The sequence below is a fragment of the Primulina eburnea genome, chromosome 13 (genome assembly GCF_022965805.1).
Source record: "Primulina eburnea isolate SZY01 chromosome 13, ASM2296580v1, whole genome shotgun sequence".
Taxonomy (NCBI): domain Eukaryota; kingdom Viridiplantae; phylum Streptophyta; class Magnoliopsida; order Lamiales; family Gesneriaceae; genus Primulina; species Primulina eburnea.
The window spans coordinates 34194097-34209065 of NC_133113.1; the positions used below are offsets into that span (position 1 = coordinate 34194097).

At 29.5% G+C, this 14969-nt stretch overlaps 1 protein-coding gene across 1 annotated transcript; it reads right to left on the minus strand.

Moving 5' to 3' along the window:
• Window positions 1-6505: 6505 nt before the first annotated feature.
• On the minus strand, window positions 6506-12717 carry LOC140809043 (long chain acyl-CoA synthetase 8-like). The gene is made up of 12 exons (XM_073166505.1): window positions 12462-12717; window positions 11123-11672; window positions 10852-10932; window positions 10389-10661; window positions 9826-9957; window positions 9573-9746; window positions 9216-9445; window positions 8962-9079; window positions 7991-8122; window positions 7770-7904; window positions 7299-7505; window positions 6506-6799 (listed from the first exon to the last, which is right to left on the minus strand). The coding sequence occupies exons 2-12, from the start codon at window positions 11630-11632 to the stop codon at window positions 6635-6637; spliced, it is 2157 nt and encodes a 718-aa protein (XP_073022606.1). The 5' UTR covers window positions 11633-11672; window positions 12462-12717; the 3' UTR covers window positions 6506-6634.
• Window positions 12718-14969: the final 2252 nt, after the last annotated feature.

Below are 14969 nucleotides of genomic sequence, written 5' to 3' on the forward strand. Positions count from 1 at the left end.
GGATTTTTCGAAAACTAGCATTAAGGTCTGTTTTCCTTAGTGACGATGTAGTCATTTGAATATAAATTGATCGGAAAAATTAATAGTATAAAATTGAAAAATTACTAAAAAAGTTAGATGCATCCCAAGAAAAATGAATTTAATATTATGTCATTATATGACTCAACCAGAATAAAATTATTTTAATTTATACTTGATGAAACCAAAACAGAGGAATCCAATTTTTTCCTCCGCTGCATAGAAACTGCAAGATCGTGATAACACTAGGATTTAGGATAAGTCATTGCAAAAAATTTATTGATTTCTTTAAATACATTTATTTAATTCAAATATATTTTTTAATCTATATCTATACTAATCTAAATATATGAATTGAATTGTGAATTTACATAAATATCCTTACTTTCATTTAATATTAAGCATTAATACATATTTTCATACTAATCATTAATACATTTTTTTTTTCATTTTCTATTTCATAAAATTAAAATTAATTAATTAAAATCTATCTATATCTATATCTAACTATACTAATATAAATATGTGAATAAAATACATGTTTTCTTTTTCATTTTCTATTTCATAAAATTAATCTATACTAATCTAAATATATGAATTGAATTGTGAATTTACATAAATATCCTTACTTTCATTTAATATTAAGCATTAATACATATTTTCATACTAATCATTAATACATTTTTTTTTTCATTTTCTATTTCATAAAATTAAAATTAATTAATTAAAATCTATCTATATCTATATCTAACTATACTAATATAAATATGTGAATAAAATACATGTTTTCTTTTTCATTTTCTATTTCATAAAATTAAAATTAATTAATTAAAATTTAAAATTATCATTTAATATTAATCATTAATACATATTTTCATATTAATCATTAATACATATTTTCTTTTTCATTTTCTATTTCATAAAATTAATCTATACTAATCTATATCTATATCTATCTATACTAATATAAATATATGAATTGAATTGTGAATTTACATAAATATCCTTACTTTCATTTAATATTAATCATTAATATATATTTTCATATTAATCATTAATACATATTTTCTTTTTCATTTTCTATTTCATAAAATTATAATTAATTAATTAAAATCTATCTATATTTATATCTATACTATACTAATATAAATATGTGAATTGAATACATGTTTTCTTTTTATTTTCTATTTCATAAAATTAAAATTAATTAATTAAAATTTAAAATTATCATTTAATATTAATCATTAATACATATTTTCATATTAATCATTAATACATATTTTCTTTTTCATTTTCTATTTCATAAAATTAAAATTAATTAATTAAAATCTATCTATATCTATATCATTTTCTATTTCATAAAATTAAAATTAATTAATTAAAATCTATCTATATTTATATCTATACTATACTAATATAAATATGTGAATTGAATACATGTTTTCTTTTTTATTTTCTATTTCATAAAATTAAAATTAATTAATTAAAATTTAAAATTATCATTTAATATTAATCATTAATACATATTTTCATATTAATCATTAATACATATTTTCTTTTTCATTTTCTATTTCATAAAATTAAAATTAATTAATTAAAATCTATCTATATCTATATCTATACTATACTAATATAAATATGTGAATTGAATACATGTTTTCTTTTTCATTTTCTATTTCATAAAATTAAAATTAATTAATTAAAATTTAAAATTAATTAAAATTAAATTAATCTAACTATTATATGAATTGAATTGTGAATTTACATAAATATCCTTATTTTCATTTAATATTAAGCATTAATAAATATTTTCATATTAATCATTAATACATATTTTTTTTTTCATTTTCTATTTCATAAAATAAAAATTAATTAATTAAAATCTATCTATATCTATATCTATACTATACTAATATAAATATGTGAATAAAATACATGTTTTCTTTTTCATTTTTTATTTCATAAAATTAAAATTAATTAATTAAAATTTAAAATTATCATTTAATATTAATCATTAATACATATTTTCATATTAATCATTAATACATATTTTCTTTTTCATTTTCTATTTCATAAAATTAAAATTAATTAATTAAAATCTATCTATATCTATATCTATACTATACTAATATAAATATGTGAATTGAATACATGTTTTCTTTTTCATTTTCTTTTTCATAAAATTAAAATTAATTAATTAAAATTTAAATTTAATTAAAATTAAATTAATCTATCTATCTATATTAATCTATACTAATATCTATATATGAATGTGAATAGTGATTACATTGACATCAAATTCACACAAAATCACTTTATTTTTTTTTCAAATTCACAGAAAATCACTTTATTTTTTTATATTACAATTTGTCGTATTAATGGTATTATTTAAGTCATTTTTTATTTTAGTTTAATAAGATCATTAATAGTGTATTTAACTCAATCAAACTAACTATTATTTTAATTTACTTTAAATTTAATTTTAAATACTTAAATTTATACATAGCCGTCAAATAATAATAGGAAGACAAAAGAGATGAGTCGGATTGAATAAAAATAAAGTATTAATAAATATTAAGGTCATACAAAATTTCTTTCTCTCATTTAGAATAAAAATATTTTCAGACTCATCATGTGTCAATAGAAATATACGATTGAGAGAAGTATTTTTCTGTAATAGATTTCAAACACTGTTTTTAAGTTATTTAGTCAATTTTTTTATATATGCTGCTAAATAAATATTATTAAATAATATGCTATATTTGATCATTTTTTGTTCTTGCAATGAGAGGAGTTTTTTTACCCTAGCGTTAACATGTTTGATTGTTATATGTCATTTGTATTGATCATGTAATTGTGTTTGGATTGTTTTTGTTATTTGTTTGTTTGCACAAAGAAAAGAAAAAACAAAATCAAATATCCAACATAAATAGTTATTTTTCAATTTTTTATTATTAAGATATTTTGTTATTTTTTAAACACATAATGCATGTTTTCTGTTTGCTTAGATTACTTAGTTTAAAGTGAGTTAGAAAATATTAAAAAATTGAAATATTTCTTCGTTTTTACCTTATGTCTCAGAATATCAAGGAATAGTATTTTTTATTTATTGGGACAAATATATTTCCAAACTTCTGTCTATAAATCAATATTTAAATTTTTTACGACATTATTATATTATCTAATCAATTTTTTTTTTACTTAGATTGATAGAAGGCATTTTAATTTGAGTTTTTATGTTCTTGTTTATATTATTTTTGTAATATTATTTATTATGAAAATAATAGGTGAACTACAAAAATTGGTAGGTCTAAGAGTTCTCAGGTAAACGACAAATATGGATAAATTATTAAAATATATAATATCCATTAGATTTTTGGCATGCTCTTTTGTTCTAATTCAATGATTATGCATGATTCTAAATTTTCATTATATCACAAGTTAACGCATGTTTTGTTGTTGCTACATATATTTTGTCAATAGTCTAATATTTTTCTATGGTTTAAGAAAAATTGTGTGACTTTGTATTATATTTTTACAGCTGCTTTTCTAAATAGTTTTATTATGATTTCAAGGCACCATTTTTCATTTGTGTTTTTTAAAGAAGTTGAATGAATATCTATAAAACGATGACATTAATAAGACGTCTTCTCTTTATTTAAAAAAAATATTGGAAAATTTATACAAATTGTAAATAATATGGGTTAATATTTAATTTGAGAGTGATTTATGCTTTTTATTGTTCGTATATACTTCAATTTCTTTGTTATTGTACTAAATAAATTATTTTTAAACTTTGAGTTATCATTTTTTTTCTTATCGAGATTGTTTGTGTTATGATTTTTTTATTCGTTTTGGTTAGTATTGTTGACGATAATTGATTTTTCTGATATTATATGATGTGTCTTGTTGTTTATATAAAAATAAGTATGAGAGTACACCAATCAAACCACGTATTTTGGGTCTTCTGTTCTATGAAGAGAATAATAAATGGTTTCTGTGAATTATATAATTTCTTGGTTTTTCATATATATAGTCTACGAAATGCGTCAAATTTTGAACAAAAAAGTTTCGACAAACATAGGATGAAAAAAAAAGACATGTTAAATAAAAAAAATATGTTGTGTGTTACTATGTTGGGTGCGATAATTGTCCCTGTTTGGTAGAGCGGTCGAACCGTGATGCTTGAGCTGCTGTGCAGTTTAACAGATTTGAGTTGCACAATTACTACTAGCTATAGTTTTTGGTAAAGCGACAAATGCTCAGTCTTACAATTGGTATCAGAGCCAAGGTCACGGGTTCGATTCCCATTGATTGCAATGAGTGCAATTATAGGAGGAAGATTGTTGGGTGCAATAATTGTCCCTACTTGGTTGAGCGGCCGAACCGTGGTGCTTGAGCTGTTGCGCGGTTTAAAAGATTTGAGTTGTACCATTACTACTAGCTATAACTTTTGGTAAAACGACAAGTGCTCAGTCCTACATAATATGTCCTAATTTCTGTATGATATAATTCAAGCACATTTTTTTATAGATATTTGAAATTAGGTCCAACTAAGTAACATGAAACATATACATATATATTAAATCATATTTAAAGCAAAATTTTAAGATCAAGAATGATTCAGATTTAAATTTCAACGAAGCACATTGAAGAAGAAATTGAAGAATTGTATGTGTACATTAAGTGTTATATAATGATTATGTTGCTACTTCATGGTTGTGCGATATATAAATGTCAATATTTCTCAATAAAATAGTTTTTCAAAAAGAAAAAACTCTTCATTCAGAAAAAAAAAAACTTGAAAAACAAATTGTACATAATTTTCATTCTATTTATAATGGTATGAGAACAATTCTAAAGCTTTGTTGACACAATATAATAGATGAATTATGTGCATTTCATTGAGACATCGAGCCAGTTTCACTTTATTTCCTCCAATATTATCTCAATATATTTCGAGGTGATACGAGATTGTTTTTGTCTCTTTTTTTAGTCAAAGTGTCTAACCAGCTAATTCATAACATATATGATGTAGCATAGAAAACTCATTGTCAAGTAAATTCACTTAGCCAAATATTGAAATTCAAATAAAATTCTACAATATTTCATCAAATTAATTTTGACTATCGTAAAATACTCATGAAATCTAAATGGTTATATTATTAGATGAGATATTGAATAAAACAAATACTTTGACATATATTAGAATGATATCTCATATGCATATTTTAATTACATTATTCGTATCTATTCTCAAGATTTTTAAAATACAATAAATAATTTTGTATGTCGTTCTACAAGATAAAATATTATAAAACAAAATATAAACTCGCTAGAAGAAAATTTGTTTTGTTTCAATGAATAATATAATATTATGTTCTAAACGCAACAAATGAGATTGAAACTATATCATCCTCATGACATGATGCACGCAATCATTATTGCAAAGCTTCCAAAAAATGACGATCAAAGATGATTTTCTTGAATTGTGTCAAATTAAATGAGGACACAATTCCAAGATATAGTCATTTGAAGAGATTTCAAGTAATTTTTCTCACAGTGATTGAGAAATAGTTGTTGAAAATTTATTAATATTATAGCTATAGACGATCAGATATTTGCTGAGCATACCAAAATAGTTATATGCATATTATAACAAACTACGACAAAGACAGGGACGGATCCACTGTAGGGCCGGAGGGGGCCACGGCCCCCCTGAATTTTTTTAATTTTTTTTACTATGTAAGATATATTTTATTATTTAGTATATATATTATTTGACCCATCAAAATTTTAAGTATCTATAATTAGTCTAATGGTTAAAGACTTTCGAGGTTTACACATATGGTCCATGTTTAATTCTTTTTATACGCTGTTTTTTGACATTGTTCTGCAATTTTTTTTTTTTTGAAAACCTAAATAACGGGCTTTTACAAAGTCCCAACTTAAAACCTTTATAGTTGGTTAATACAAACACAAACAAGAAAGCCATTTGAAATAATAACCTTTTGCAAAACATCTGCTATATTGTCGACTGACGAGTGAAATATTGTGGGACGCGAGTTCGGAGACACATCAGAAGGAAAGACAAGGATTCTTGGAATTTTTTCTACGTTCAGGAATTGAGGTAGACCGGGTCCCCCAAACATATCATTCTGGATCCGCCCCTGGACAAAGAGTTGTTGAGTTGTCAAAATCAACCAAGAAACATATTGGAAAGTGTGCAAGTAGATAAGATAATTTCTCTGATTCATATACCGTCTATGATATGATTTTTTATTTTTTATGGCTTAGTTTGTTTTATTTGATAAATGTTATTAACCATGTTTTAATTCATTTAAATATTATCAAAATTTCGTACATATATTTTCAGCAGTTTAGATTTTTACGTGCAACGCACGTGTATTTTTCTAGTAAATCTAAATATTTCAATTCAATTAAACGTACAATCTCGTGACATTTCACATAGAGAGGGAAAAGAGGATTTCGTTCCAAGAGTTTCATATTAAAGTTCAGATTAAATTTTCAAAATCAAGGTGACGTGTTAATATAAATACATAATTTCTCCACAGCAAGAACAAAGCTGTCAAAGCATGATGGTCAAGAATTTGTTTCACTTGTACAACTGTTCGAGCTCATCTTTAAATTTGTTCTTCAATGACTCCCTCTTCAACTTCAGAGCTGCAGTAACCAAGCCAGTTTCTGGAGTCCACGGCTCCGGCAACAGCGTAACCTTTGCTGGAATTTCAAACTTTTCCAGTTTACCCGCCTTGGCTGCCTGCAAGTTATACAAATGGAATGAGTAAAATGCTATGTCACAGGGATACAGACGTGCCAGTAACATTTGACAAGGATACGCTTTTAAAAAACAATGTAGAAACCAACACTTGTCCTTTACTCAAAGATCTTTTTCTTATGTCCTTTCTTCTGGTAAGAACTTACATAGTTCTTTACTTCTGTTCACAATCGAGATATAACTTCGTCTAATTCCCTTCTATAATTTTTTCTTTTAAAATTAATTTTGCTCCTGTGTCTGCTCATCACCATATCTGACCAAGAACCCAACACGATGAGTGAGCACTTTCAAAAAGTATATGGACATAAAGTATGTATAAGTACATTGGTTCCACTCCAGAGTGTTAAAAGGCTGTGAGCTGATTATGTATCTATGCACTATGCAACAACATAGCAAAACTTTTAAGAAAAATCACAAATTCGCCATAGAAACAAGAGGTTGACAAGGGTAAATATTCGATGGAAGTGAAATAGGAACAAACCTTGGAAATTGATTGTTGAACCTCAGTCTTCGCTTCAGTTTTTTTGCACAGATCGGGAAAATCCTCGTACTTTATTCCAGATTCACGGGCCCATCCCTCAAGAGCCTTGGGTGAAGGCACCACGAGGGCTACACAAAAGTTGTGGAAGGGATCCGCGTAGACCATAATACTATCAACATATGAGCTCGACGACACTGCTGCCTCAACCTGAAATTATCAGGCATTTGATGAGTCAAATTCTACTCAAATCAAACAAAATATCAATGCTAATGTACCTCATCCACTTAATCAATTCTTAACAAAAAGCACAAATACTAGATCATAACTTTAAGACGGAAGATCAAACCCAATACATTGATATCATGTAATTAGCCAAAGATGAGAGATAAATCCCAAATAATGGTCTATCTGGTGAGAGACCAACCAAGTTTAGTACCTACTCCACGACTGGTTGTGCAACTGGTACATTACCTTTGCAAGAGAAATGTATTCTCCATGTTGAAGCTTCACAATATCTTTCTTCCTATCAATAATCTCAAGACATCCATCAGGGTGAAACCTTCCAATATCACCGGTGTAGAACCAACGCATGCCTCTCTCATCGACCTGTATGAGAGAAATACATCAGTTAGAAACTAGAAAGAGGTACAGTGGTTGCCTAGTTAACATGTCCGCCGAAAGCAAGTTTGCACCTTGTACACCTCTTTAGTTTTGGAATCATTGTTAAAATAACCAGCTGTCACGCTGTGTCCACCAATAACAATCTCTCCCCGTGGCATTGGCTTATCTACAACGGTATAACCACCTTCTTCCCAAGACACGAGCTGCAAAGATAAGTACCAGAAAAAGAGTTAAAAAAATTGTGTGATTTCCAAAAAATGAACATTTCAAAATTACACCTAGTAGTTTCTATTGCCTTTGCATTTTATAATTTTCAGCATGAGGAGTTAGCTATAGGCCCTCAGGACTGAAATGTATAGGCCAAGTATTCGAGTTAACTAAAACTTTCAGGTCCAACAAGCAGAAACATATAAAACTGGAGGTTTATAATCTTTTGTCACTCGCAGAGAGAGAATGTAACACATGAATTTGCCTTGATGGTAAAATAAATTTAGAACGTAGTGTTAGTTTGAGGGTCCGATTTACTGAATCAGTAAAGAGTAGAGAAATGAGAGTGTTATTCTAGTCTTCGCATCTTTCACCTCTAGTGTCTAACATCAAAGAGAAACATGTAACTGTGAACAAATGACCCCATCCAAAAAATATTGTCGACTGACTTTGAAGAACAGCCACGATATTTGCTGCCAGATTGCAAGATAAGGATTTATCGAAAAGTAGTATTATTATGCGGGCAAAGTGCATTTTTGGTATAAAATGGGTGTATTTAATATATGGATTCTTAGTCCTTGGGTTAGAGGTGGATAAGCTTAATTGTCAACCTTTACTACAAATTAGTCCTTATTTTGGCTTGATTAAATGAGTTAAGTAAAAAAAAACGAACCAAACTTAGGTTTAGACACAAAATCGTTCCTATATCCCACCTTATCTCTCATACCAAACACAGCTAAAGATGATGCCTCAAATATTATTCACTTTGCTTACGTCAGCAACGAAAAACCCACATTTAAATTCAAATAATATTCGGTATCAACATAAATTTTACCTTGACATAGCAACAAGGAAGTGGAGGACCAACACGCCCAACAGAAGGGTCGTCCCACTCTGAAAAGGCAGCTCCCGCACATGTTTCTGTTAGGCCATATCCTTGACCAATAGGTGCCCTATAACAGATCCAGGTGCCAAAAAAAATATCAAAGACAATTTGAAAAACGTAAACAAATCGTTAAGCGGAAACAGCTGCACTGATTGAGTGGATACTACGATTATTTCGGTAAAGTAAAATTACAGAAGAAATACCCCATGCAAATGTTGATAAATCTCTGAGCATCCCCAGATAAAGGAGCTCCTCCACAAAGCATAAGTCGAATTTCTCCTCCAAGAATAGACCTTATCTTCTTAAAAACAATAATATCCCAAACGAGACTTTCTATACCCCAGGCACCAAACAAGCTTCCCTCAATAGTTGCCAGTCGACGATTGTACGCAATATTGAAAAGTTTTTTCACAACACCTCCCTTCTCATCTACCTGACACAAAGAAAAGGATACATATTAAAGAAGATAAAACTTCATCTCCTCGACTTTTACAACCTCATACACACGCACGCACACACAAAGCATACTGATGAAGAATAAAACACAGTTTGCAAAAGACCTTCTTCAGAACTCCGTCTCTAACACGGTCTAGAATAGCTGGAACAGCTGCCATCAATGTAGGCTTCAACACAGATGCATCTCCCTGTGTTCCCTTTTTTATTTTGTTGGAGGTGTCTGTTAATGTCAGTGCCGAGCCATAGCCAATTGCGGTACCTGCAGTCAACATCACAGTCTAGAAGAGCACAAAATCTTAGAGCTAGAAGGATTATCATCAGTGACTGCAACAACAAAAACTTTAATTAACATGCTACCTCGGCAGCTAATTCAAACACATGAGCTAAAGGCAAGTAAGCAAGATAGACATCTTTGCTACCAATTCCTGGAATGACTGTCATAACAGCAGCTGCAGTGGCTACAATGTTTCCATGAGACATCATGACACCCTTCAAAACAAATATGAATCATTAATAATCAGAGTTGTGAAGATTACATATGCATGTGAATCAGAGTTCATGTTAAAATAAATTTTGAAAAAAAAAAAATCACATTTTTTGAGAGCAAAATGTGGCAGAAAGCAGAATCAGCATCATTCAACATTTTCTCCAACACACCGAGTTTCTAACATCATATTAACTTCTCTTACGCACAACTTTTAAAATCATCTCATTCAGAAAATAGGTTAAATATTTTTTTTGTTTCAGATATCCCTCTTCATGACGATCCAGAAGATGCAATTAAAAGGGTTTGTTTATATACGTGCATTACAACCCATAGAAATTGATTTCCATTGAAGAAGAGCGTACTGCATTTGTGAATCAAGCAGTAAATTGAATTCAATGCATGTCCATCAGCATAACGACAATTTCATTCAAACCTTAGGAAGGCCTGTACTGCCACTTGTGTACATGATGACAGCGATATCTTTCTTAATGGGCAGCCTAGGACGAGAAGGATTATTGCTTCCAAGTTTTTCCACCTCCGAAAAAGAGAATTCCCTCCAATTTCCAATATCTTGGGAAGCATTGGAACCACTTGGCGTGTCTTCATCATCAATACAAATAACCTGGCTAATGGTTTTCAAACTCGATCTTACTGCTGCCAACTTCTTCAATTGCTTGGAGTCACAAATCACAGTTGATACTTGAGTCTGGCAAAGATTGGAGAAAGTAAGTAATACTCGCTGATGGAGTTCTTACAAAGACGATTTCAAAACAAAATTTCACCCAACCGGGAAAACAACAAAAACCAAAAGCATACTAAAGTGAAGATACAAGATAAAACAATGCACACGGAAATTGAACAGGAAAAAAGTTTAGAAGTGAGGAATTGATTACAACCTCATTAAGTGAGTGAATTAGGGCGTCATCCCCTAAGGAAGCATAAATTGTAACAACAGTGATGTTCTGCCGGAAGCATGCCTGACACCAAAGAGCAAATACAATTGGTAATCGCACAGAAAAAAGTCGGAAAAAATAAGAAGTCCAAAAATATACACCAGAATTTCTAAGGTTACGAAAGGGCGAGTAAAACTGGTTATGTTACAGAAAAGACTCAGAAAGAAAAACAATACAGAAGTTCAGAAACCTACACGATAACTTTAAACATTACCTGAAATGCGATCATCCACTCTGCGCAGGTTTCAGAATAAATTGCAGCACGAGTGTCCACATCATGGCTTATTTGAAGAAGACCAGATGCAAAGTTACAGGCACGAGTAAAAGCCTGCCCATAAGTTTCCCACTGGTACTCTCCCAAATGAAGTTTCTCTAATTTTCTCCCATCGCTAGCTGTTTCCAATTCCTTCCCAATTACTTTTCTTGTCCCAAGAAACTTTTCATGGGAATGTTTTTTACAGGACTGCTCGAACAAAGCCGCCAAAGTCGTAGCCCCTTCCCAAGGAACCTCGACCAATTTGGCAGATCTAGCATTACGCATTACCAAGTCAGTCTCACCAACAACTTGAACCGGAACACCTCTCTGCTTCGTCTTTCTTTTTCCCCTAAGGAGCACGGCAAGAATTATAGGTATAACTACAGCCACGATGACAGCACAAACAGTTCCATATGCACCATTATCTTTAAATGTCGAAAAAGAAAAGCCACCCCCCACGTCGTCCATCTTGTTTGTGTTCAAGATACTTCTCTTTCACCGCGACAAACTTTCGATGATCGACATTGAAACATTTGAAAAGGTTAGCCATATTTGGAGAAATATCAGAAACATGAAAATCAAACATCGTGTACCTTAGTTAATATTATGTTCACGGAAAATTGCAAAAATATCATCATTACAAATCAAAATACGATCAGCAGATAATCTTATAAAGCAATCCAAAGCACACGTATATGGGATCAGACTCTCCTTGGCACTACTCAAACGTGGTGTTTCAGACGAGATCCCCGTAACTACTGCATGGGAAGGATAAGCAAACCTTTTACAACAACCAATTTCTTTCAAACGGATGGGTCCAGGCAGATCAAAGATTTGTAATGAGGAAAAGATAGAGGAGCAAAAACTAGAATTTCGAAAAAGATAACATACAATATGATTTACAGAGAAAACAGAACTCTTGCCCGACACAAGAAAGATTAAAACTAGAAAACACGCACCCAATACAACACATTCACAATAAAGCAGCTGATATGAAACTCAAATCATCCATGAATCAATTATCACAGTCCATTTAACAGAACTTCCAAACAATTTTCGGTTTTAATCTTGCATACGTCAAAATCGTGGAAAAAAGTAGGGATCTTGATGTGTGCAAGCAATAATAACTGACTCACTCAAAGTCCGTCAGTGACCAATTCAATTCAAAAACGAAAAATAAAATGCAAGAGCTGATCACACAAAATTTCATTTAAAAACATCAACATCGCGATCATACACATGGATATAGATTAAGAACCAAAAGAAAAAATCACTATCTATGAAAACAATAACATACCTTAGTGGGATTTTGAAGATTTTGGATTTCTTAATCTGAAAAATTCGAAAGCTGGCAGCTGGATCGGGCAAAATTAGGAAACTTGATGTGTGCAAGAGTATGATATTAATACCAATTACCCAAGAGTTTGGTTTCGAATACAATATACATATGTATTATATGTATGATATATGTATGTGTTTATATCTATCTCCGGTCTATCGGGGCGGGTGGCACTTTTTTCCCTCAGTGAATACAACGTGAAGGAGCTAATCGCATATATTGTGAGAACTGAATAATACAGAAGACATGAAATTTAAAAAATATCATTAATATTTAAAAATAAAAATAAAAATAAAAAAATCAAACGCATTTCATTATGTCGTAAAAACACACACATGTCTACCTTTGATAGACGATTTTATATCTGCTCTTAAAAACACAACGGTCTAAAATTGGAGTTTCTCTAGTGGAATAATGTATGAAAATATTAGGTATTATATGAGACGGTTTCATAAATAATTATCTTTGAGATGGTTTAATTATACTCATAATTATCATAAACGAATAATTTTTTTTACAAATAATATAAACAAGATATTCATCTCACAAAATTAAATGACTGCACATTCTCACGAAAAAATTTATGATATAAAAAAATACGCATCACACGTATTATGCTTATACCGCATCAAAGGATCTCCATCATCCATTAATTTTATGGAAGATGTCTTTGTTTTTTTTTTTTTACACGAGGTTGACAATTAGAGAATCATATTTTATATCTATATTTTTGTATATGTGGGAAACTTCTTATAATTCATACAACTTAAAAAAAAAAGTTTTATTCCGAAATACACTTTTTGTCTGAAAATTAATTAAATTTTATTAAAAAAAAGTATAAATCGAATAAATTTTTATTATCTCAAAAAATTTTAGATTGGTAAAGAAGGGTGTGAAATGGTTGGCACACAACCCTATGGTATATATTAATTTTATCACTATTTTAATTGGGTACGTGTTAAATCGTAGCAAAAGAGAATATGTCCCCACCTCGTTTGGCTGAAGCTCGCCTAGAAATGACGAATAGCGGATGAGTCATAACACGTGGAGTGATATGATTTTATAGACTCGCCCAAACTTCCAGAATGTGATCCGTCGATTGTATACGTGTACCTTATGTTAATTATTTATTTGAAGTTTTTGGGATTATAAATATTTTTATGTGAAATAATATTTTTTTTTGAAACCAAATAATATTTATTTTTTGAAAAATCCAAAATTTAACAATAGATTAATCTATAAGTTTATGACATGAAATTTAAAATAATGGATGTACTAAAATGAGAGAGAGAGAATTATAAATAAAGCCTGACATGATAATTTATTGATTGTACAACAAAGTACGTATTACTGCTACACCAATGCCAGTAGTAAATAGGGGATTATTTCATGCTAGCATAAGGGTAGTATCCTAATATTAGATCTAAGAGCCCAAAATTGATTTGGATATGTGGGGTCCATAAATTTATATAGACCCCACATGTCCAAATCATAATTAAACCCTTAGATGTGGTGTGAGGGTACTACCCTTATGCTAGCATCTCATCAACCATAAATAAGATCCTCCAAAATCTAGTTTTTTTTTGTTGTTTTCAACGGATATCGTTCACAAGAGAATTCGATGTAAATTATAAGATGAAATATGTGAGTGAATTCGATGGATAAATTTTGTGAGTCGAATATTTTATTTGGGGTCATCTATAAAAAAATATTAATTTTTATAATGAGTGTATTACTTTTTATTGTGAATATCGATAGAGTTGACTCGTCTCATAGATAAAGATTCGTGAGACCGTCTCATAAGAGATCTATTCAAATTTGGAACACAAACTCTTGTGAGACGGTCTCGCGGATCAATTTCGTGGGTCGAATATCTTATTTCGGTCATCCACAAAAAAATATTACTTTTTATGCTAATATTATTACTTTTTCTTGTGAAAATATGTATGGTTGACCCGTTTCATAAATAAAAACTCGTAAGACCGTCTCATAAAAAACATACTCAAATTTTGTATACCAACTTTTATATTTTTTAAAAGTACTCGAAAATTAAATGTGTTTTTTTTTTTTTGAAAAATTGTGGCTTCAATGTCTAGTTAATTTATTTGCATTTTGATTGATATAACTATATCTAATAGCAGTAAAATATGTGCTCACATTATGATGAAATTTATTATATTTTTCATTCACTAAAAGAATATAATGAGACAAAAGTTAGGATTAAAAAAGAGGGAGACGCACAATTAATTATCATTTCTTCAGTATCATCGAAAAAATCCAGGCCAGCTTTGTAATCATAATTGCCGCCATTCGTTGAATCATAAGAGTATAATGGCATTAATAAATAAACATATTCCCCCAAAATATATTGGAATCATCGATCGTAATGTTATAACCTAATCCTCTCTTATAATTGTCTAAGCTTGAAATCATTCAATCCCATTTCAAAAACGAATTACTCAAAAT

What these genes read in the sequence shown, in the direction of transcription:
- LOC140809043 (XM_073166505.1), bottom strand. Translation starts at nt 11,632, where the DNA reads ATGGACGACGTGGGGGGTGGCTTTTCTTTTTCGACATTTAAAGATAAT. An exon ending in GCAGTACAGGCCTTCCTAAG is followed by an intron (nt 9,958 to 10,388) that starts GTTTGAATGAAA and finishes TTTGTTTTGAAG; the next exon opens with GGTGTCATGATGTCTCATGG. An exon ending in TTCCTTGTTGCTATGTCAAG is followed by an intron (nt 8,123 to 8,961) that starts GTAAAATTTATG and finishes TTATCTTTGCAG; the next exon opens with CTCGTGTCTTGGGAAGAAGG.